The sequence below is a fragment of the Sphaerodactylus townsendi genome, linkage group LG03, assembly GCF_021028975.2.
Source record: "Sphaerodactylus townsendi isolate TG3544 linkage group LG03, MPM_Stown_v2.3, whole genome shotgun sequence".
Taxonomy (NCBI): Eukaryota; Metazoa; Chordata; class Lepidosauria; order Squamata; family Sphaerodactylidae; genus Sphaerodactylus; species Sphaerodactylus townsendi.
In genome coordinates, this window is record NC_059427.1 from 166,184,620 (window position 1) to 166,209,165 (window position 24,546).

The window sequence follows — 24,546 nt, forward strand, 5'->3', positions numbered from 1 at the left end:
CCTTCCCCTTCCCACAACACCTTGTGGGGTAGGTTGGGCTGAGATAGTTCAAAGAGAACAGTGACTGGCCCAATGTGATCCCTACTCCAAAAATAAGCCCTACTCCAAAAATAAGCCCTAGTTACAGATTACCCGGCGCAGCTGATCTGGTCATATGGGGGGCTTCATATGTAGGAGCAGCAAAAGAAATCCAGTTTACCAGATAAGAGGAGTGGGGAATCAAACCCAGTTTTCCAGGTTCGAGTCCACCCCTCTTAACCACTGCACCATGCAGAGCAATCCTAGGCAGAATTACAACCTTTTAAGTTGATTGAAGTGAGGATGCAACTCTGTTTAGGACTGTGGTCTGAATGAGGTCCAGCCTAATACAGACCACAGAAGATATCCTGCCCTCTCAACAGTTAGCTTTGGTGTTGCTTAACCTTTCCAAAATTTAAAACTATGGCCTGGAATCACAATTACTAGCCAGGGGCTGTTCTTCCTGCTTATAGCTTCCACCAGTCTCTGACCAGATGCAGACAGCATAGTGATGGAGGAATTGTGAGCGTGTTCACCAGTCTGTTCGAATATGTGTAGTTTAGACTGTCTGTGTCATGGCCTCTCAGACATTTGGGGGCACAGGAGACTTGTTAGATAAAAGCTTCTTAGACTGCAGGAAGGCTTCAAACTTGAGCCAAAAGGAAGGGAGGAGGATTAATAAATGAATAAACTTTGCTCAGCGGAGTGATAGGATGAAAGTAGTGGTTAAGAGCAGGTGGATTCTAATCTGGAGAACCGGGTTTGATTCCTCACCTGAGTGGCAGAGGCTTATCTGGTCAACCAGATGTGTTTCCACACTCCTATATTCCTGCTGGGTGACCTTGGGCTAGTCACAGTTCTTCGGAACTCTCTCATCCCACCTACCTCACAAGGTGTCTGTTCTGCCCTCCAAGTGAATCTGTTTGAGGTGCCCTGTACTTGGCTAGGGCAGAATGGGGGAGACACAAGCCAGGTTCAACAATTCTTACAATGGGTTTATTACTGGAGAGAAACAAGACCCTAACTCCACCCTTGGGTCTATCTAAGTCAGAGTACTTGCTTGTCTTGAGCAGGTTTGAAGCTGTAGACTGTGTCTTCTCTTGGTTGCTTTAGGAAAGTCCACTGTGCCTTGCTTCCTTTCAGCTCTTTCAGTCTTTTTCTAGTTCTAACTTCTATTAAACTTGACTTGTACTCTATGGACCACCATATAATCATATGGACGTCACATATATTCTGGTTTCCAGCTACCCTTAACACCTCTCTCTGACAGACTGACTAAAACTAAAACAGGGGATTGCTGGGAAAAGAAAGGAAACTGCCTATTGGGAAATGTCTTAAAGGGACAGGGGCTAACTAAAATACCCTCCCTTAGAAGTTTTAACAAAGAACTAAAACCATGCTAACTATGGGGAAACTAAAGCTTATTGGGGAAATAATAAAATATTGGGGAAATAATAAAAGCCTCTGTGGGGGCATAACAGTGTCTGTTGCGGGGAGAGGAAGGGAAAGGAGCTTGTAAGCCACCTTGAGTCTCCTTACAGAAGAGAAAGGTTGGGTATAAATCCAAAACGCTTTTCTTTTCTTCTTCTACACCTATATGTTGTTGGCAGCACGGTGGCGCTCAAGTGTAAAATGTCACATATTTGTGGGCAGCTCTAAACAACTTTTGTCACAGTATTGAAATATGGTTCTTTGAGAAAAATATTCCTGAAACTAGCCCGGCTGCCGGTCTTGTAGCAGCAGGAGCGCTGGACAATGGCCAATGGCCGATTTGACAATGGCCGGCTCTGATTTAGACTCAAAGCAGGTATCTGGGGTAACTATCTCTTCCCTTTCTGCTAACAGTGCTGGTCAGACCCCAAGAAAAATGAGGCACATTTACAACAGCGAGCTGCTGGATGTCTATTGTACTCAGTGCTGCAAGAAAATCAACCTTCTCAATGACTTGGAAGCCCGGCTGAAAAACCTGAAAGCAAACAGGTAGGAAACCTGGAAGCCTCCGACGGTGCCTTTTAAAAGGGAAGCCTGCGCTGCAGGCCTCAGGGAAGGGGAAGTCTCTAGCCTCCTGGTCCATCTTTGCTAAAAATAAATAAATAAAAGGCCAGAGACAACTTTTATTCTCACTGCATCTGGTTTTATATCTTTTTGGTTCAGTCAGTCCTCAAATAGGTCGAACCAGGGGCATAGCTGGGTAATATAATGCTCAGGGCAAGCCCAGTGGCTCACCTTGAGCACCACCATACCCTGTCACAGCTGCACACGCCCCCTTTGCAGCTGCGCCTCGCCCTCGAACTACTCGTGGAGCTTAGAGTAGGGGCACAGTTGAACGCCGGCCAGTGGGGATCGTCTTGTGGCGTTTGGGAGCAGAGCCTGGCATCAAATGGGCCCACCCTGCTCCCAAACTCCACGAGGAGTTCGAGAGCAGGTGAGTCCCAGTGATGCCGTTCAACTCCACCCCTGCTCCGAACTTCACAGGGAGCTCAGGGGTGGGATGCAGCTGCAAAGGATTGAGGCGGCCTGGCAATATGTCCCCATGTGACTTTCAAGTAGTGCTCAGGGGTCTACCCTTCCCCCCCCTTATTACACCACTGAGTCAGCCAATTTGAATTAGTGTGCTTGCTACTCAAACCTCACTGCAAATTCCATTTTGGAGGAAGTGTAAAATGCCTTTGTGACTGATTGTTTAAGAAAGTTCTTTCAGAACCGAGCAGTTCTTTCAGAACCAAGGACAAGAATCTGATGAGTTAACCCAGAGCTCCCCCTGGCTGGCTGGCTGGTACTGCAGCTGTCTATAAAGGCCAACTCTTCTCTTCTTCATCATTGGAATATACCCTGTTTCCCCGAATATAAGACATCCCCAAAAAATAAGACATAGTAGAGGTTTTGCTGAAGTGCAAAATATAAGGCATCCCCCGAAAGTAAGACATAGCAAAGTTTTTGTTTGGAAGTATGCCCGACGAACAGAACACAGAAAAATAAGACATCCCCTGAAAATAAGACATAGCGCATCTTTGGGAGCAAAATTTAATATAAGACACTGTCTTATATTCGGGGAAACACGGTAGCTTGCTCAAGAAGTTTACACATTAGTAGTAGTAAGAATAATAATATTTGTAGTCACTATCTTACTAGGACTGGAGACACCAGGACTGAACTTTCCCTGCACTAGGAAACTCTCTTTACCACTACTCCCAACCATACAGATCGTTGTAGGAATAAAATGGAGAAATTATAACCTTTATGCCATGTGAATTCTTAGGAGGAAGGACAGAATAAAAATGTGGACGATCACGTTTTGTTTTGTTTCTTGTAAGCACCAGAGTACCGATCTCTCATAAATTTTGTTGTTATCTTATTTGGAGAAAAATGCCCCTTTTTCGGTATTGCTTTTTGCAATCACTCTCTTTTCTTTTTTTTGAGCAATACAGGCTAATGGTTTCCGCTGCTGAATGGGGTTTGCTATTATGGTGTATGACGTGTATATACGTGTATATAAGTGTATATACAGAAGAAACTGCAGATAGCATTGCATCATTTTCTGTGTGTTTTTTTTCCTAGCCCAAACAGAAAAATATCCAGCACCGCTTTTGGAAGGTAATAAATATTACTGCTGTGGGTGAGACTGCCTTAAATAACAATGCCTTCATATAATTCAAAACATGTATTGAATGCAAAAGGAGGAAATGAATGGGTTCTGGGTGGTATCTGAAGGGCGCCAGAAGGAAATCCATCTATGCTGTTGTCTCAGAAAAAAATGCTAGTAGGATCAGTCGAGGTGCAACAGTTGAGAAAATTGTCTGCTTCCGCATTAGAATATACAGTGGAACCTCGGTTTTCTTTGATAATCTGTCGGGAAAGAATCGATGAAAACCGAAACCGATGAAAACCGAGGCAAACTTTTTCATAGGAATCAATGTAAATCCAATTAATCCGTTCTAGGCACTCCAAAAAACATACCAAAAACACATTTTCTGGTGAATAAACATAGTGTTTAATGCTGAAAACAGGAACAAACAATAACACTAGGACCAACTTCAGAGTCAGTGGACCAATGTCGCACCAGAAAGCTGTCCAAAGAGGTCGGTTTCTGCCTATAAGATTTGTCTGAAATGGGGCAAGACATTGTCATTAAACAAGTTGCAGACACGGCCTGCAACAGCTTTGTCCAGGTGATTTTTCTCCACAAACCCCTGCACCTTACTGCAAATCGATGAAAACCGAAACCGATGAAAACCGAAGGCAATGAAAACCAAGGTTCCACTGTAGTCCCAAACGAATATGAGAATTATAATTCATTTTTACGTGCTCCCTTTGTCAAAACCATTATTTTGTGCATTGTTGAACATGGTACTTCGATACAAGAGCTTTTATATTTCATTACTTTTAAAATGATGGGAGGGAGCAGGCTAGGTAGGCACCAGGGCCCAGGCAGAGCATTCTACAACAAAGAAGGTCCGGCATGTTGAGTTCTGTGGCGGAGGAATATACAACCTACTAACATCTTTTTCTGAGACAGACTATAGCTAAGGAAATCTCTGTCACTCCAGGGTGGCTCCCTCTGCACCTGGATCAAATCCAGTGAGCTTTTCTTGTTTCCTGATCCACTTGCTGAGAAGAAGTTCCAACTTGTTACCTTTGGTGCTTCTTTGTTCTCACTGAGGTAAAAGCTGAGGTAAAAGTTAGGACTACACCTCTGCCCTTGGGCTTTGGGTCCTTTCTCGAGAGTGTTGGGCTTCTTGCTCCATTGCCATCCCTGCTTTTCTCTTCCCAAACAAAAATGGAACCGACTTTGGCTGTGCTGCTCTAGCCTTCAAGCTGTCCTTGTGGAAGTATTTCTTCAAACAATGGGTGGGAATCTTGGGAAGGAGGATCTCTGGTGAGTCTTCATTAAAGAAAACTCACTCAAGAAGGAGGTTGGGAGCCCATGCCTTCATGATGTAGACACGAGTAATATTGCCACAGAGCACGGTTAAAGTCTCACCTGTTCCACTATCCCTGTTCAATATTATGTAGGGAAATGCTTCAACATCTGTGGAAATTCACAGTTGTGCAGAAGTTTCCTTGATTGTGAAAGAATTTGGGGAGGGGGGAGAGCCATACGTGCTTTGGTGCTGGTGGACCTATTATTTCTCAGTACTAAAAAGGAGCAAAGTTAAGGTCTAGCTCAGCGATTCCCAACCAGGGTTCCGTGGTACCCTGGGGTGCCGTGAGCATGTCCCAGGGGTACCGTGGCAATGCTACCAGCCCCCCTCACTTTTGCGGTGTCTCCCGCCGGCACCAGCAAGGATATGGAGCTGGCCCAGGGGGTCAGCAGCCACTTCCCCCCCCCCACCCCCCACCCCCGTGCTTCCCTTCACCCTGGGAGGGGAAGGTGGGGGGTGGTAAGCAAGGGGAAGGGGTACCGTGAGATATGAAGAGTGAGGTCAAGGGTACCATGACCTTGAAAAGGTTGGAAAACACTGGTCTAGCTTAATGCAGCAGATTATGCTATTTGCATTTGTAATTTGGTGTTACGTGTAGCTTTTCGGTGAAGGAACCTCCCCCCGCCCCTGAATTAATGTATCCGGGTTTGATTCCCCGCTCTGCCGCCTGAGCTGTGGAGGCTTATCTGGGGGATTCAGATTAGCCTGTGCACTCCCACACACGCCAGCTGGGTGACCTTGGGCTAGTCACAGCTTCTCGGAGCTCTCTCAGCCCCACCTACCTCACAGGGTGTTTGTTGTGAGGGGGAAGGGCAAGGAGATTGTCAGCCCCTTTGAGTCTCCTGCAGGAGAGAAAGGGGGAATATAAATCCAAACTCCTCCTCCTCCTCCTCCTCCTCCTCCTCCTCCTCCTCCTCCTCCTCTTCTTCTTCTTCTTCTTCTTCAAAAGACCTTCACCTGAGATTCTGGAGAGCCGCTGCCAGTCAGAGTCAACAATACTGACCTTGCTTGACCAACGATTTCGCTAAAAGGCAGCTTTGCGCGTGCATTCCTGACTCGCAGGCCTTTCAAACGGTCAACTGGCTTTCTTGTCTTCCTGACAGGCAGCTCTTCCACAACAGCAACTTCAGCAGCAGCAACGGCAGCACAGAGGACCTGTTCAGAGACAGCATAGATTCGTGCGATAACGACATCACGGAAAAGGTGAGGTCTGGGTCGTTCTTACCTCACAGTGAAGAAAAGCTCTGGAGATGCTGATAACCTATACAGTACAACAACCTTTATTAGGCATATTAAAATAGGCTCCAGAGCATTACAGACATTTCTGAAGTACAAATCAAAAGTACATTCAAAACACAGTCAGATAAACTGTTTCTAGCATTGGACATTACTTAGAAAATTCTGTCACTTGTAAAAGAAATTTTGCTATTTTTTCCAAGAGCACGGCCTCTATACTATTTAACAAAAGCTCCACAACAGAATTGTCAGAGTCTCTTTCAGATTTGTCTAAGATCCGCCCAGGAGAGAAATTCCTAATACCCACATATCTCGGACAGTCAAGTATAATGTGAGCAAGAGTCTCCACTTGGTTTTTACAGTGTGGACAAACCCGATCCTGGAGAGGGATAGATAGGTAGTGACCCTTTGTAACGGCTGATGGAAACGTATTGCATCTGGCCCTTGTAATAATCCATCTCTGTTGGGGTTCAGTTAATAGTTCAAGATATTTGGCTGTGTGCCCCTGTTCTGGTACTATTCCGACAGAAAGGGGTGAGCATGATTTATTTGCTTGGCCCAACAAGATACGGTATTCCTGCTCTAAAAGTCTGCTTTTTAAGGTTTGCAGAATCTCTCTGGGTGATAACCTCTGGGAATATGCTGATAATGTGGGGTCACATGTCCCCGGGCGCTTGCCAGCTGGTCATGGGCAGGGGCTGGGAAATCACCCCCCACGCCCCTCCCCTCGGACCCACCCCTCCAGGCTGCTCCTTCAGGCAGCGGAGCCTCCACTGGCCAAAGAAGCAGCCTGGCTGGGCTGCCGCTGGGTGCCCCTTGGCCCCGCCCCACCAGACTGCCCCTTCAGCCAGCAGAGGCTCCCCCAGCTGAAAGAGCAGCCTGCCGGGGCTGGGCCAAGGGGCAGCCCGCGACAGGCTCCCGCTGGCTAAGGTAAGTGGGGCATAGGGAGGAAGGTACAGGGGCGACCGGAGCAGGTGTTGCCCCGGGCGCCTCCCCCCCACCCCACGCCTCTGGTGATAACAACAATGATACCTCTGTGCCTCTTTGCTTGGATGAGGCCGTTTGCAGAGTTATCTGATGGGAGTCTCTTCATATGCTTCCCGCCACGGAAATTTACCATCATCTAAAGATCAGACTGAACGACCAGGAATACCAATCTCTCCTGAGTGCTGCACAAAGCTCCTGTTCCCCTCTATACTTTGGGATCACACCCCCGAAATCTAGCCCTGCTGTATATTTAGAACAGCTTGTTAATTATAAGTGCAGATGGGTCATGACAAGAGCAAGGTGCAATTCATTCCCCTCTGTCTATCTTCAAGGTTGTTTCCTTAACATCCCACAAAGTGAGCGTTGCTGTCTGTACTGTCCCAACACTATAGACTCAGTCCCTCATATCCTGCTTTACTGTTCGAGGCATAATGATATTAGAACCGATCTGGGAGCTTTACTACCTCTAGAATTTATGTTTCTCTCAGACAAACTAAAAATGTCTAAACTAAGCCCTAATGTAGAAATTTCTGAAGGAGTTGCTACATTTTTAATCCATGTTCTACATGATATATAACAATGATCCTGTTTTTGTACTTGGAATGGTACTTTTGGTTTAGCCTAATAAAGGTGATTGGATTGGATTGGATTGGATTGGATTGGATTGGATTGATTGGATTGGATTGGACCGACCCTGCTCAGCAAGCAGTGGGGTTAAGAAAGAATGCACACTTTTTTACACAGTTTTGGGGTTAATAAGCTGGTACAAGCTGGCGACTACCCTCTTTCCTGTGTTCTGTGCTTTCCTCAGCCCCTGTAGAGAGGAAACTTGCATCTTCTATCTTTTGCAGGTGACTTCCCTCGAGAAAAAAGTGACGGAATTGGAAAACGATAGCATGACAAATGGTGACTTGAAGAGCAAACTGAGACAGGAGAACACACATCTAGTTCACAGGTAACTGAGCACATTGGCTACCGTTGGTTTCCATCATCTCCAGAGGCAGAGTGTAATGAGACACTCCAGAGACCTAAGACGCCTCTGATAACATTTTTGATTGTTTTGGAAGCCAGAAAACAGACCTCAAAGGTTTGTTTGAGCTGTGTCTTTGGAGAGCAGGAAGAAAACGATGGCCTTTTTCTCACACTGCACTTACCTCATTTCCAAGGTGTTTTCGATTCCATCATTTACAATGAAGGATGTTGTTTCCCGACAGCCATTTTTTTCCTTTTTTCACGCATGTGCTGCAGTGATGATTCATAGCTTCACTGATTCGATGGTCTCAAAAAAACGAAAAGGAAAGGAAAAAGGCCAGAAGCTAGAATTTAAGAGGAGAGAGGTAAAGCAGTGTGGTGAGGGACAAAATAATGGCAGAGCAAATACCAAAGGGGAGGTCAGGTGACAACCAGAGGCGTAGCTAGGGAAAATGGTGCAAAATCTGAGTTTTGCTGCCCCCCCCCCATGTTTGCGTTTTTTGTATTTTCAGTTTTTGGCCTGCAGGGGGCGCAGTTTTTAGGCTAGCAGCATAACAATTTCAGGGTATCTTTAGGAGACTATCTTGATGATACCACCCAGGTTTGGTGAAGTTTAGTTCAGGGAATCCAAAGTTATGGACTCTCAAAGGTGTAGCCCCCATCTCCTATTAGCTCCCATTGGAAACTCTGAACCAAACCTCACCTAACTTGGGTGGTATCATCAGGAGAGTCCCCCAAAAACTCCCTGAAATTTTGGTGCTGCTAGCCTAAAAACTGCGCCCCCTGCAGGCCAAAAACTGGAAAACACTAAAAATACAAAAAACAAACCTGAAATTTTTGCTGCCCCCCCCCCTTCCAGGCGCAAGCCCGGTGCAACGCGCACCCCCTGGTCCCCTTGTAGCTCCGCCTCTGGTGACCAACATAGGGGACATGGATGGCGGCCTGCCGTTTTACGGGGGGGAAAGAACATTTCAAGTGTATTCACACTGTGAGGGAAACGAGCTCATAAATGTTGCAGTGAAAAACATGATTGTAAAAATGTATTCCGAAACGACAGAGGAAAAGTGGCTTGGAAACGTTTCCTTGAATCAAAGGAAGAGGGGAACTAGTGCAGTAACTCCACATTTTATTATTATCCTGGAAGTGTTATGAGTGACTGGTCGGGAAAAGGCCGGTGTGTTGAAAATCAGTTCCTCTTCTGTGAGACTTAGATCCTGACATATGCTACACTTGGAAACGTTTTGGGGGTAGCACCTGTGATCTCTCTGCTGATTTAGAAGGACAAAAATGTTCCATGGCAAGTATGTGTCTAAGCAATGATGGGCCTCATCACATGAAAGAAAGAACTCTCCCTTTCTGTCTTAAAGGCCACGCAGGTTTGGGAGTGGAGAGAATGGAGTGGGAGTGAAACCCAAAAAGAGGCAGGGTGGGAGCCCAAACTCTTTCCTGCCCAGATGTGAATTTGCTTGGGTGGGGGCAACGGTTTCTCCAGCTGCTTGAAAACGTGATCTCCAGGGCTCACTAGTTGCAGCCCTTGAAGCTAAGACTGGAGCAAAACTAACATTAGTCTATGGAGTATATATGTTGTGGCGTTTCCCCTAGCCACGCGGCGCTCTCAGGCGGGTGTGCCGTCCAGTGGTGGGATCCAAAAATTTTAGTAACAGGTTCCCATGGTGGTGGGATTCAAACTGTGGCGTAGCACCAATGGGGCTGGGCGACTAGCCTGACCCGAGGGTGTGTGTGCCAGGCATTCGAGGGCGAAAGGGCATTCCTGGGGCGGGGCTGTGGCAGGGGCGCAGCCACTGCGCCCGATCCTTGGGCTGAGGAAAATGAATGCCAACAGCAAGCGCCAGGCCGGTGCACCACCTCCCCTGCTAAGACTTGCTTCTAAGGATTCTGCGCGCTACTGCTGAGAGGAGGGGCGTAGTTAAGGCAAAAATCACGTGTCAAAATCACCAATTAGTAACCGCCTCTCAGCGCACACAAATAACTAGTAACCTTCTCTCGGGAACCTGTGAGAACCTGCTGGATCCCACCTCTGGTGCCGTCCCTCCTTCCCTGACCTGGGGGTTGGCCTCCCCAGCCGATGTTCCTTCCACTTGGCCCGGAGGCCTAGGTAAGGGCGCGCCCATGGAACTCTCCCCGCACCCTGTCCTCGCTGGCAGGGTACCTGTCTGGCAGAGCTTCGGGCTCTCCAGGCTCCCCCTCGCCCTGTTACTTCACAGAGCGGGAGTCCTTTGGTCACCAAGGCTCTCTCGCCCTTTCCCTGTTATACCCTCACAGGGGTGGGACCCGCTACTAGCAGGTAGGGAGCCGTGGGTCCCCCAGCCTGTTTCACTACACAGCTGGGCTCCAGCCCCCTTGGTCCTTTCCCTGCCTGTCCATGCACACTCTCTTTCCCTTCTCCTGCTCTCCAACCCTCACTCCCGCCTCCCTCTGAATTCCTTCAGCTGGGGCTGGGCGAGCCTGGCCGGGCTCATGGCTACGCCCCCTCCCAGCCTCAGTGTTGTGTGGACGGGCCTGCGTCGCCTCCTTGCGAGGCAGGCTGCCGGTGTTGTTTGGCGGGTTGGTGGGGCCGTGCGGCGCAGCGTGCCGCCCGTCCCAGCGTGCCGCCCATCTCGGCCAGCCAGCTCAGCCCCACCTTCTCCCGGGAATCGGCTGCTGCCGTCGCCGCCTCCGGGGCCGGGGCTGTCCCCCGGCTCTGCCGTCGCTGCCGTTGGGGCTGGTGTTCCCACCGTCACCATCACCTGGACAGCCCAAGTCCAGGCCCTGCGCTGGGGCCTGTGCCCGTGCCCAGACATAAGTGTTAAACATAAATGGTCAAGAGAGGTTGTACGTGGGAATGGAGTCTATCTAGGCCCCCTATTTTTTATGAGCAGCCTGATTTCTTCCTAGAAATGTAATCCATATTATATATTAAGATTCTTTTTTTAAAAAATCCCTTTATCTTTGTGGAACTGGGTGGGAACATCATGTACACATGTCTCAAAATTGCACAGAGCCCCTTCGGGAGAAGCAAGTTAACTTACGTGCCTGTGAGTCCAGTTTTGCTTGCTTTCTGGATCCATTTTTAAAAATAGAATAAAGAAGGTGCAGGGATACATAACGAACTGCGGAGATTGCAGTAAAATACATTTCTTGAAGTGACTGCAAATGCAGATGGCATCTCATAGGCCAGTGGTGGCGAACCTTTGGCACTCCAGATGTTATGGACTACAATTCCCATCAGCCCCTGCCATCATGGCCAATTGGTTGGTGATGCTGGAAGGGGCTGATGGGAATTGTAGTCCATAACATCTGGAGTACTAAAGGTTCGCCACCACGGTCATAGGCCATATAATCAAGAAACGAGTCACTTTGCCTTTTGATTGGCCGTTGCCAAATCCTTTAGATGCTAAAAGGAATGGAGTTGTGTGTTAACTTGCAAGCAGACATGTGGAACTGTTGGGTAAACATCAAATCCCTTTGCCAGGGTTCATGAGTTAGAAGAGCTGCTGAAAGACCAAGAGGCATCAGCTGAACAGACTTTGGAAGAAGAGATAAAGAGGCACAGAGAGGCATACAGCAAATATGAAAAAGAGAAGAGCACTGAAATTGAACTTCTCAACACAAGGTACTGTTTATATGTATATGCTGGCTTTTTTTCCAGCCACCATGTTGCTATCTAAGATGCTACAGGTTTTTTAAAAAGTCCTTTACTGCAAGTTGTTAAGGCCTATGTCGCCTGTATTAGCTACATGCCTTTGCCCATGATTATGTACAGAAAGGTATTATGTGGCCCCTCGCTATTACTTTAGAGATACAGCATCAGTGGCGGAGCTACAAGGGGACGGGGGGTGCGCCGTGCAGCGGGAGCACGCCTGGGAGGCACAGAAAATCGCCCCAGGCCCCTCCCCTTCCCCCCGTGGCACCCCCCGCGACTCGCCCCCCTTCCCACACTTACATTAGTTCCTTTCCTTTTTCTAGAACTTTTTCAGGCTGCAAAAGGTCTGTTTGCAATAAAAACGGCCTGAAGAACTACAGTTCCCAGGAGACCTTGGGGCTCACAAGGTCTCCTGGGAAGTATAGTTCCCATCAAGCCGTTTTTACTGTGAACAGGCCTTTTGCAGCCTGAAAAAGTTCTGGAAAAAGGAAAGGAACTAAGGTAAGTGTGGGAAGGGGGGCGTGTCGTGGGGGGGTGCCACGGGGGGCACTGTGGGGCGGACCATGGGGGCGGAAAATATAGAATGCGCACTGGGCGCAGTTTGGCCCAGCTACGCCTCTGTGCAGCATTGGCATTGATTCCAACCGTAGCTCCATAAATTGCTGCCATTATCACAATAATAGTTATTGATTATATCCTACTCTCCACTACATCCTCCAAATGCCTGCGGCTGCTATTCCATCCAAACTGCTATTCCACCAAAACCAAACTGCTGGGGTAGGGGTGGGGATTGAGCATGGGAAAGAGCTACGATTGGGACACGGCTCATTGGATCCAGCCGGTTGTTTACATAAAATGCAACTCTGTGAATGTGTGAAAATGTAAGTCTGGAAAGGCACAGCTGGTATTGTTGCCAGGGCTGTGTCAATTCTGTATTTTTTAAAAAAAATGTACACCCTGGCAATGCAGATTCTTGGCCAAAAAAAGCTGGATTCTGCAATGTCTCTAAATTATGCAATTTTAGCAAATTTGCATATTTTATTTATTTTATTTATTTATTATTCTACTTTTATACCGCCCTCCCCCGAAAGGCTCAGGGCGGTTTACAACAGTGATAAGACAAATATAAATATAAATATAAAACAGTTTAAAAGCAGCATCCAATTTCTATATCAATTAAAATTAAAATAAAGATGGCGTCCAGCTATTAAATATTGGTTACATAGTTCACATTGCACCCAAACCCTGCCAGTGTGGTGTATGGTTTAGAGCGATGGACTCTAATCTGGAGAACCGGGTTTGACTCCACCACATGAGCAGCACACTATAATCTGGGGAATCGGGTTTGTTTCTCCAATCCTACAGAAGAACCCTGCTGGGTGACCTTGAGCTGGTCCCAGTCCTCTCAGAACTCTCTCATCCCCGCCTACCTCACAAGGTGCCTGTTGTGAGGAAAGGAAAGGAATTGGTAAGGCCACCTTGAGTCCCCTTACAGGAGAGAAAGACGGGGTATCAATCCAACTCTTCTCCTAAAAGCATGGTGGGTCTTATTCTACCACTATCACTCCTGATTGTTGACTTGAATCCACTGGAGTATTTCCATTGTAACAGACTGAAAGTGTTTTTAGATTTATCAATATTTTATTACTTTTATTTTGTGCAGTAACCCGCCCTGAGACCTCCAGGTATAGGGCAGGCTAAAAATGCATACATACAAATAAATAAATAAATAAAATGCAGAATCTAGCTTTCAGAGATTTAGAGTTGGAACAAATGAACGAGCGAGCGAGCTTGTAAGCCACCTTGAGTCCCCTTACAGGAGAGAAAGCCAGGGTATAAATCCGAACTCTTCTTCTCCTAAAACAGTGGTGGCGAACCTGTGGCACGGATGCCAGAGGTGGCACTCAGAGCCCTCTCGGTGGGCATGTGCAAACAGAGTCCGCCCCTCCCACATCTAGGCTGGCCTGGGCTGCTGGGCTCATTAGCATTAAACCTAAAACCTAGTTTTGGGGAAGCAGTGTAGGTAACCCTTCTAAGCGCTGTTAAACCCCACTGATTTTCATGCAAAGAACTAAAGCGCAATCCTTTACCTGGGAGTAAGCTCGGTTGCTGGCAATGGGGCTTGCTTCTGAGTAAATCTCCTAGGGTTGTGATTCACCCATTGGAAGAGTTGCACGGTTGCTTCAAAGCCAAGCCACCGACTACCACGAAGCTTACTCCCGAGTAACACACGACTTGGAACCAGCCGTTTTTTCTAAACTAAACTAAAACTTCAGTATTCTGGTTAAATTGCCGTGTTGGCACTTTGCGATAAATAAGCGGGTTTGGGGTTGCAATTTGGACACTTGGTCTCGAAAAGGTTCGCCATCACTGTCCTAAAAGCATGGTGGATCTTATTCTATCACCATCGCCCCTGATTGTTGACTTGAATCCTCTGGAATGTTTCCATGGACAGAAGGATTTTCACCCATACTCTTTGCTCTCCTCCCAAAATGCCCCTCTGTGGTGAAGTCCCGTGATGCTAAGATACCTCATTTTGGGAAGCAAGGGGACGCAAGCAAGTCATTCTCTGGGGATGGAAGTCCTCTACTTGATCCAAGTCTCGGATTTCCCCAAGATTGCTAAGATCCTTCCAAGGGTATCTTTGTAGTCATAAAGGTTAGAAAATTCCTCCCTCCCTCCCTCCCTCCCTCAAATCTCTGAAAGCTGGATTCTGCCTTTCATTTGTTCGTTCGTTCGTACGTACATACGTACGTACGTACGTACGTACGTACGTATGTATGTATGTATCTATGTATGTATTTTTAGCCTGCCCTATACCCGAAGGTCTCAGATCAGGTTACTGCATAAAATAAAAGTAATACAATATCAATAAATCTAAAAACATTTACAGTCTGTAACAATATAACAATAAAACTTATTTAAACAACATACCTATTAAAACCTATCAAAATTCATGGAACTTTTTGAAATTCATAAAAAGCTGTTTAAAAATTCATTATTACCAGAGGGAGGAAACCATGTCTTCAGCCAAAGACCAGGGAAAATAGGTGCATCTTTACTAGTTTTTCTAAATGCATACAAAGAAGATCCACAGTAATGGGGCCATCACTGAAAAAGTGGTGCATACCCCCAAACAGTCTGGCACATACCCCTAGGGGTACATGTACCCCAGATTGGAAACCACTATCTTAAAGTAATATAGTACTAAATTAGTCACAGGTAAGGGCTTCCATAGGGCTGCACAGAAACTCGTTTTCGCTGTGCAGAACTGAACCGCAGTGAGAGCTCCCCCTGCTGGGTGACTTCTCGACCTGCATGGCACCAATACGATGGCTGCGCAGCTATGTAGCTTAGAAGGAACATTGAGTAAGGGCCATTATAGTGCAAAGTTGCTCTGGGTTACAGACAGTTTCAGAAGCACCAAATAAGAGATCTTGAGGGGGCTTGCTGCCTTGAAGGGAGAAACTGATTTTTTAAGCCCTTGCTCTCTTGATTCTATGCATGGAATGATTTTGGAGGAAAAATCTCCCCTCTTTAGAGGATGCTTAATTTTCCTGCAGTCCCTGCACCACAATAGCTTTTTACGGCACGATTATTTCACTCTTCTCCTTCATCTTCAGGATTGAGCAGCTCGAAGAAGAAAATTATGAGCTCACAACTACAGTCTTACGGCTGAAGTCACAAACAGAGAAGCTGGATGAGGTAACAAGAATGCCTGGATTTTTGTCCCTTTTCTTCCCACGTTGATTAGTGGGCCTTTCTCTGTTCCAACGGGTTTGACTGGCGTGACAATCATTTCTATTGTTCACATCTGGCTTAGCACAGGGGTCTGCCACCTGTGGCTCTCCAGATGTTCATGGACTACAATTCCCATCAGCCCCTGCCAAGTTGGCCATGCTGGCAGGGGCTGATGAGATTTGTAGTCCATAAACATCTGGCGAGCCACAGGTTGCAGACCTGTGGCTTAGCATGATTGCAATCCCAATGCAAGCAATGCCTGTGCCCTTTGGAAATCTCTTCTTGGATTTGGCTGCATTGATTCCACAGGATAGGGAGCAGAGAGAAAGGGAGGCAATGCCATTAATTGGACTCATGAGATTTTAAAAGCAGGGAAAGAAAGAGCTTTTCAAGCACACAGGAATCAGTGGGAGTGGGGGGAGGCAAAGACGCTGTTTCTCAGGCTACGATCATGTGGCTGAAGAAAAGGAGGGATATTGCCAGAATCACACACACACCCCCACCCCCGAAAACAAATTCCCAAAGGGAAAGGCAGAGCTTCATATGGCGCTCATATACTAAAGAAAAAAAGTTTGGATTTATATCCCCCTTTCTCTCCTGTAAGGAGACTCAAGTTGGCTTATAAACTCCTTTCCCTTCCTCCAGAGGTGTAGGGAGGGGAACCAGAGCCCGGGGCAAAATGGCTCCCAGGCCTGTCTGCTGTGCCCCCCGTGCCTGCTAAACAGTGGCGTATCTACCTAGGGACAAGGGGTACCCCTTGTTCCCGGGCACCACTCTTCTGGTCACGTGGGGGGCACAAAATCACGTGACCAGGTAGTCCTGCTGCCTTGTCGTTTTCGCGGACCCGTCCATATCAGTCGAGGCATGCAAAAATGACGAGGCAGCAAGACTTCCTGCTACCTCCAAGCACCCTCAACCGCACCCTGGACTCCCCCCTTCCTTCCCCCCTCCTGCCGACTGGGCTCCCAGCCGGCAGGGAGAGTCTGGGGGGGCGAGGTGGGCACCCTAGACCTTGCCCATGTCCATGGTGACATGGGCAGGGTCAAGGGCAGGGGGTGGAGCCTGGGGGCATCAGGGGTGGAGCTGGGGGCATCCTGGAGACAATTTGTCTCCGGGCGCCATTTACCCCCGGTACGCCTCTGCTGCGAAAAAAGAACCTTTATTAACGTATAGAGCCAGGTGGGCATGTGTGTAGTCTAGGCTTCTGAGGCACTCATACCTGGCCCAACAGGGGGATGTGGCTATGAGGGCGGCCATTTTGCGCCCCCGTGTGACCTACAATGGTGGCGCCTGGGACAAATGTCCCCGGATGTCCCCGTTGTAGCTACGCCACTGCCTTCCTCTCCCCACACAAGACATCTTGTGAGGTAGGTGGGGCTGAGACAGTTCTGAACAAACTGTGACTACCCCAAGGGCACCCACAGATTCCATATGGAGAAGCAGGAAAACAAATCTGGTTCACTATGCAGCAGTGGTAGTGAACCTTTGAGTCTCCTTACAGGAGAGAAAGGGGACATATAAATCCAACTCTTCTTCTTCTTAATGTTGACAAATGGGGAATCAAACCCAGTTCTCCAGATTAGAGTCCACCTGCTCTTAACCACTATGCAACGCTGGCTCTCGTTGGGCTTTGAAAGAATGTTCTATTGGGTGAGTTGTCATCAGCGAAGCAGAGTGGGAAGCTTGAAAGCTCTTTGGCCCCAAGACAGACTTGTAATTGAAACAAGCGGGTTAACTTTATGCAGTAATCAACATACTGCTTTTAATCACCACTTTGAAGCTTTGCAAGCTGGTCTCTTGAGTCAACGTGGTGTAGCAATTAAGAGCCGCAGACCCTAATCTGGGAAACCAGGTTTGTTTTGCCACTCCACCGCATAAGCCTGCTGGGCCAGTCACAGTTCTCTCAGAACTCTCTCAGCCCCACCTACCTCACAAGTTTGTAAGCTGCTTTTAGGCTCCTTTTGGTTGAGAAAAAGTGGGGTATAAATTCAACCTCCTCCTCTTCGCAGCGGCGTAGGAGGTTAAGAGCTCGTGTATCTAATCTGGAGGAACCGGGTTTGATTCCCAGCTCTGCCGCCTGAGCTGTGGAGGCTTATCTGGGGAATTCAGGTTAGCCTGTGCACTCCCACACACGCCAGCTGGGTGACCTTGGGCTAGTCACAGCTTCTCGGAGCTCTCTCAGCCCCACCTACCTCACAGGGTGTTTGTTGTGAGGGGGGAAGGGCAAGGAGATTGTAAGCCCCTTTGAGTCTCCTACAGGAGAGAAAGGGGGGACATAAATTTAATAATAATAATAATCTATTAAATTTAATAATAATAATAATAAATCCAAACTCCTCCTCCTCCTCCTCCTCCTCTTCTTCTTTTTCTTCTTCTCCTCCTCCTCCTCCTCCCCCTGTTGCTCTACATGGTGCCTGCTGGGTGACCTTGGGCCAGTTATGGTTCTCTCGGAATTCTCTCAGCCCCGCCTACCTTGCAAGGTATCTGTTGTGAGGAGAGAAAGGAAAGGCACTTGTAAGCTGCTTTGAGACTCCTTACAGTTGAGAAAAGCAGGGTATAAATCCAAACTCTTCTTTTTCTTCTTTAAATGGACTGTTGTTCTTTGAAACAAAGGCATAGGACAGTGATGGCGAACCTTTTCGAGACCGAGTGCCCAAACTGCAACCCCAAGACCACTTATTTATCGCAAAGTGCCAACATGGCAATTTTACCTGAATACTGAGGTTTTAGTTTAGAAAAAAACGGTTGGCTCAGAGGCGCGCGTTACTCAGGAGTAAGCTTGGTGGTAGTCGATGGCTTTGCTTTGAAGCAACCGTGCAACTCTTCCAACGGGTGAATCACGACGGAGGGTTTACTCAGAAGCAAGCCCCATTGCCAGCAACCGAGCTTACTCCCAGGTAAAGGATCGCTCTTTAGTTCTTCGCATGAAAATCAGTGGGGTTTAACAGTACTTAACAGGGTTACCTACACTGCTTCCCCAAAACTAGGTCTTAGGTTTAATGCTAATAATTGAGCCCAGCGGCCCAGGCCAGCCTAGAAGTGTGTGGGGAGGGGGGGGGGGCGCGACTCTGCGCGTGCCCACAGATAGGGCTCTGAGTGCCACCTCTTGCACCCGTGCCATAGGTTCACCACCACTGGCATAGGAATATAGTCTCAATCAGGAACCTGAGGCTCTGAGTAGCAAGAGTAGAGGACAGAGTGAAGTCTGGTTGCTCGTAGACCTGGTGCAAAACATCCTGTCCATAGGGAATCTCCTAGGAGGGAAAAAAGTGTGAACATGTGGAAATAAGCAGCTGGTGCTTTCCATGGCATAGAGCAGAGGTCTTCAAACTATGGCCCTCCAGATGTTCAGGAACTACAATTCCCATCAGCCTCTGCCAGCATGGCCAAGTAGCAGGGCTGATGGGAATTGTAGTTCCTGAACATCTGGAGGGCCATAGTTTGAAGACCCCTGGCATAGAGGCAAAAAACATCCTCTTGAAAGGACAGGACATTCATTTCCTCCAGTCACCTGGCTCCCCTCAGAGCCAGAAGCACAAACGATAATGCTTAGCGGATGTAAAACTGGGCCGAGAGTTACGGTTGCTGTCTGTGCCCGGCGGCACTTGTGCCTCCCCTGCTAGTTTACATGGGCTGTCTGCAATTGACACGTGGACTGGAATCCTCAGTGCAGGACCACCGTCCTATTTATTCACGCTGTGCACTTACAGTTCTCCACATGACTGTGTGCTTCACAGCGGGGTCATTCCAGATTTCTTTGTTTACATGTGAGGAGGTGCTTCCTCTGCTGCTTCCTCTGAGTCTAGCCGCCATTTTGCCTGCCCCCTGTTTCTGGGTTGGGAGCAGTGGTGGGATCCAAAAATTTTAGTAACAAGTTCCCATGGTGGTGGGATTCAAACAGTGGCGTAGTGCCAGTGAGGCTGGGCGGGGCACGACGGGGGCGTGGTCGGGCATTCCGGGGGCTGGGCGGGGCTGTGGCAAGGACGCAGCCACTGCGCTGGTCCTTGGGCGGGAAAACGAATGCGTGCAGGCGCAGGCTGCCAGGCACACCGGTGCACCTCCTGCTAGACTGCTTCAAGTTCTGCGCGCTACTGCGGAGGAGGGGCGTAACTAAGGCAAAAATCACGTGGCAAAATCACCAATTAGTAACCCCCCCCCCCCTCGGCACACACAAATAATTAGTAACCTACTCTCAGGAACCTGTGAGAACCTGCTGGATCCCACCTCTGGTTGGGAGACTGTTTGCAGCCTGTTTTTGTTTTTGTTGCTCTTGCGATAGATCAAAAGTATCAACGTTATTTTTTAAAAAGACAAACCCCATCGAGCCCCTGGAAATGCCAGTGGGAGGGTGGGCGGAACTGCTCCCGCATGGGGTGGTGGGGAAGGCAGGGAGGAACAGAAAACGGGAAGGAAGCAAAGCACACACTGGTCTGTGTTGCTTTCCCTGTGCAGACAGGGAAAAATAGCGTACTTTGCCCGCTTTCCCAAACTATGGGGCTTCTCTGATCTGCGGCGCAGTGAGTTCTGAAAAGGGAGAAATACCTGTGTAACTGCAAACTGAAAATCAGACCTGCGAAGGAGACTACAAGTGTGCAAATGGCCTTCATCTGGAGGCACAAAATGTGAGCTGGGTCACAGATATTTCAGCCTTTTGCACAGGACTTGAGTAGCCTAACTCCCCCTATGAAAGTGAGTTTCAATTAATTCTGCTGAGCCTATTGCCTGTAAATATACATAAAAACCAGGCACTGTTCTTTTTCTGCTGCAAAACTCTGCGTCTTCACAGGTGTCCCTTTTGGACAATTACCCTGCCTTCCTCGTCATGGGAATCCTGAACTTGAGGAAGACTCTATTGCTTATTCAGGAGTTATCGAGATGAACAGACTCTCACACACAAGCATATCCTGGTTTGGGCTGGAAGTAGGGAGTGGTGCTCCAGCACCATTGAATCTCACAAGATCCTCAAGATGAAGGGGGGCATTTTTGTCTCTTTGCACATTGCAGGAAATGATCGTGTTATTGGTTTCCACTCCATAGGAATGCCCTGACCTGAATAGCATAGGCTAGCCCTGTGGTGGCGAACCTGTGGCACGGGTGCCAGAGGTGGCATTCAGAGCCCTCTCTGTGGGCACGCGCAGAGTCGCCCCCCCCCCCCCCCCCCAAGGCTGCTGGGCTCGATTATTAGCATTAAACCTCAGACCTAGTTTTGGGGAAGCACTGTAGGTAACCCTGTTAAGCGCTGTTAAACCCCACTGATTTTCATGCGAAGAACTAAAGTGCAGTCCTTTACCTGGGAGTAAGCTTGGTTGCTGGCAATGGGGCTTGCTTCTGAGTAAACCCTCCTAGGGTCGTGATTCACCCATTGGAAGAGTTGCACAGTTGCTTCAAAGCAAAGCCACTGACTACCACCAAGCTTTCTCCTGAGTAATGCATCCCTCGGAGCCAACCGTTTTTTTCTAAACTAAAACCTCAGTATTCAGGTTAAATTGCCGTGCTGGCACTTTGCGATAAATAAGTGGGTTTTGGGTTGCAGTTTGGGCACTCGGTCTCGAAAAGGTTCGCCATCACTGGGCTAGCCTGATCTTGTAAGATCTCAGCAGCTAAACAGGGTCAGTCCTGGTTAGTATTTGGACGGGAGACCATAATGGAATTTCGGGGTTGCTATTCAAAGACAAGCAATGGCAAACCACTTCTGTTAGTCTCTTACATTGAAAACCTTACTGGTTTGCCACAAGTCAGCTGTGATTTGATGGTACTTTACACACATGTGATGGAACAGCATGTTTCAGGGCTCACTCTGCCACAAATGTATTATGATCTGGGGTAAGTGGCATGCCTACTTGGAGGACACCAGACCAGTATTGTTCATTAGTTTTCTCTGTATAAGAAGCTGGCTATTTTTTTGTTTGTCTTAATTCTGGGAGAGCCCTCAGATATGCCAGTTCTCCAACACACCCCTGTGAAATGACTCAATTCCAGGAGGGCAAGGTCATACACATTCACTGGGAAGCATGGTGTAGTGGTTAAGAGCAGGTGGATTCTAATCTGGAGAACCAGGTTTGATTTCCCGCTCCTCCACCTGAGGCTTATCTGGTGAACCAGGTGTGGTTCCCCCTCCTACATTCCTCTGGGTTACCTTGGGCTAGTCACAGTTTTTGGGAACTCTCTCAGCCCCACCTACCTCACAAGGTGTCTGTTGTGGGGAGAGGAAGGGAAAGGAGCTGGTAAGACACATTGAGTGTCCTTACAGGAGTGAAATGTGGGGTATAAATCCAAACTCCTCCTTCTCATCACTCTGCTCAGGAAAGGCAGCGAATGTCTGACAGATTAGAAGACACCAGTCTGCGGCTCAAAGACGAGATGGATTTGTATAAAAGGATGATGGACAAACTCCGACGGAATAGGCTTGAATTCAACAAGGAGAGGGAGGCCACTCAGGAGGTAGGTAACATTGCCCGTGGCACAGGTTATTTTTTTTCGTTTCCCTGTGAAACAAATGCATCGCATAGCAGTAAACGAAAATGCCCAGGTTAAAAGCTCAAAATTAACCCCAAAGAGGTTATTTCGTGGCTTTTTTAAACTTTATTTTCACAGGTTATTAGGACCAGCTGCTAGCTGGCTGCAGTTGACTTTGTATTACTAAAATACTAAAGCAGCCGCTTTCAAACCGTGTTCCTAAAAATCTGTGGGTGTGAGTATGGGGGATTTCAACTGGGGGGCCATTATAAAATCACAGTTCTGCCCAAAATTTACAGATCTCAGACCTAGTTCGTTTTTTGAGGCCCCAATACCAGTTTACCCGTGCCCCCCTAATGCTAAATTGAACCACCTCTTGAACCATGAGGATTCCAAGCTATTGGAAATGGTGGCCAAATTCCTGCTCAATATTGTGAAATAATCCTCTGGGTCTCTTTTTTTAAATTTCCCTGAAGTTTGCACTTTCTGAAATATGAGCAGTTGTTTTACTTTTTCAAAATGTACCCAGATAATGCTATCACACAGTTTTTTATCTGTATTTTTCTCCTGATGCCTAATAAAGCTGTCTGAAACTGAAACTATAGAATCACAGAGTTGGAAGAGACCACAAGGGCCATCGAGTCCAAATCCCTGCCATGCAGGAAGACACTATCCAAGCACACCCGACAGAAGGCCATCCAGCCTTTGTTCAGAAACCTCCAAAGAAGGAGACTCCACCACCCAGGCACAGGTCATTTTTGTTTCTGGGGTGCTGTGTGGTTTCCGGGCTGTATGGCCGTGTTCTAGCAGCATTCTCTCCTGATGTTTCGCCTGCCTCTGTGGCTGGCACCTTCAGAGAATCTGATGCTCTGATCAGATCCTCTGAAGATGCCAGCCACAGAGGCAGGCGAAACATCAGGAGAGAATGCTGCTAGAACACGGCCATACAGCCTGGAAACCACACAGCACCCCAGTGATTCCGGCCGTGAAAGCCTTTGACAATACTTTTTTTTTTCCTGTTTCCCTGTGAAACAAATGCTTTGCATAGTAGTAAACGAAAATGCCAGGTTAAAAGCTCAAAACATGGGTTTTTTAAACTTTATTTTTTGAACTCAGGTTATTAGGACCAGCTGCTAGCTGGCTGCAGTTGACTTTGTATTACTAAAATACTAAAGCAGCAGCTTTCAAATCATATTCCTAAAAATCTGTGGGTGTGAGTATGGGGGATTTCAACTAGGGGGCCATTATGGAATCATAGAGTTTGAAGAGACCACAAGGGCCATCGAGTCCAAATCCCTGCCATGCAGGAAGACACAATCCAAGCACTCCCGACAGATGGCCATCCAGCCTCTGTTCAGAAACCTCCAAAGAAGGAGACTCCACCACCCACCGAGGCAGCGTATTCCACTGTTTGGCAAAGAGCATTGGTTGCCATGAAATGGCGGGCCAATTCTGAACCTACCCCTGTTTTCATTTACTTCTATTTATTTCTATCTGTTCTCGTCTGGTCTCCCATTAAAATTGTTCCAAATGCCCTGGTTGCTCCATCAATATTTTTATCACTGTTAGATCTGACCGTGTAGCTCTGAAAATGTCCTGTGCTTGAATCATTGTTACAAGGTGGAGCTAACTAAACGGTGCCATTTTTAGATGAGTTCACATTGGTTTTCACAGTTCATGTGTACTTAGGTGGGTTGTAATCTGTATGGTGTTGTAGGGATTTGATTTTACTATATTGTATATTTTAGATCAGTGATTCTCAACCAGGGTTCCGTGGTACCCTGGGGTACCATGAGCATGTCCCAGGGGTACCCTGACAATGCTACCTCCTGCCCCCCCCCACCGGAATCAAATGGATTTTGAAGGGGCGGGGGGAGGGGGGTTTGGAAACCTCATGGGCTTCCTTTAAACAACATTTAAAACAGCATTGTTTTATTTGCCTAAATGCGGTGTGGAATGGGGAGGGGGTAGATTTAAAGGGAGCTTTCCCTTTAAATCCCCCCAAATCCATGCCAAATTTAGGCAAACAAACAACACGGCTGTCAACGCTGCTTTCCCTCCCCTCCCCCTGCTTGCCACTCCCCCCACCTACAGGCCAAAAAAGGAAAAAAAACCTAAAAATGCAAAAAAAAATTCAAATGAACCCCAAGGGTACCTTGAGATATGAAGAGCAAGGTCAAGGGTACCACAACGTCAAAGAGGTTGGGAAACACGGTTTTAGATTATACTTGTGTGTGTGTCTTCTGAGCTGCCCTGAGCACCCCCTTGCTGGGAAAAGGGCAGGATAAATGTCTAGTGAAACAAATAGAATCTCACAATGAGGGGATCAGACTTCCCAAGTGTTCCATCTGAGTTGTTTCTAAACGGAGTCCAAAGTTTTTCTGAACTCTGGATCCTTTGGGGAGGGAAACGCTCGGCTCAGCAGCATTAAGAATCCTGATCACCACTTCCTGCTTGCCAGTCGACCTTTGCCAAGGGGAATTAGCAGCAGAGAGGCCATCTGGATGTGGAGCAGAAGTATAGCTAGGGGAAATGGAGCCCGGTGCAAAATCTGAGTTTTGCACCGATGGC

General features: G+C 47.7%; 1 protein-coding gene across 2 annotated transcripts in view; it reads left to right on the forward strand.

Moving 5' to 3' along the window:
* RAB11FIP4 (RAB11 family interacting protein 4) overlaps window positions 1-24,546 on the forward strand; it is a 336,747-nt gene that overhangs the window by 297,837 nt on the left and 14,364 nt on the right. For both annotated transcript variants that reach the window (XM_048491005.1, XM_048491006.1), the window contains 7 exons: window positions 1,864-1,998; window positions 3,577-3,612; window positions 6,044-6,143; window positions 8,015-8,118; window positions 11,608-11,748; window positions 15,402-15,483; window positions 21,823-21,960. In XM_048491005.1, the coding sequence (XP_048346962.1) occupies window positions 1,864-1,998; window positions 3,577-3,612; window positions 6,044-6,143; window positions 8,015-8,118; window positions 11,608-11,748; window positions 15,402-15,483; window positions 21,823-21,960 (736 nt within the window). The remainder of the gene's footprint in view (window positions 1-1,863; window positions 1,999-3,576; window positions 3,613-6,043; window positions 6,144-8,014; window positions 8,119-11,607; window positions 11,749-15,401; window positions 15,484-21,822; window positions 21,961-24,546) is intronic.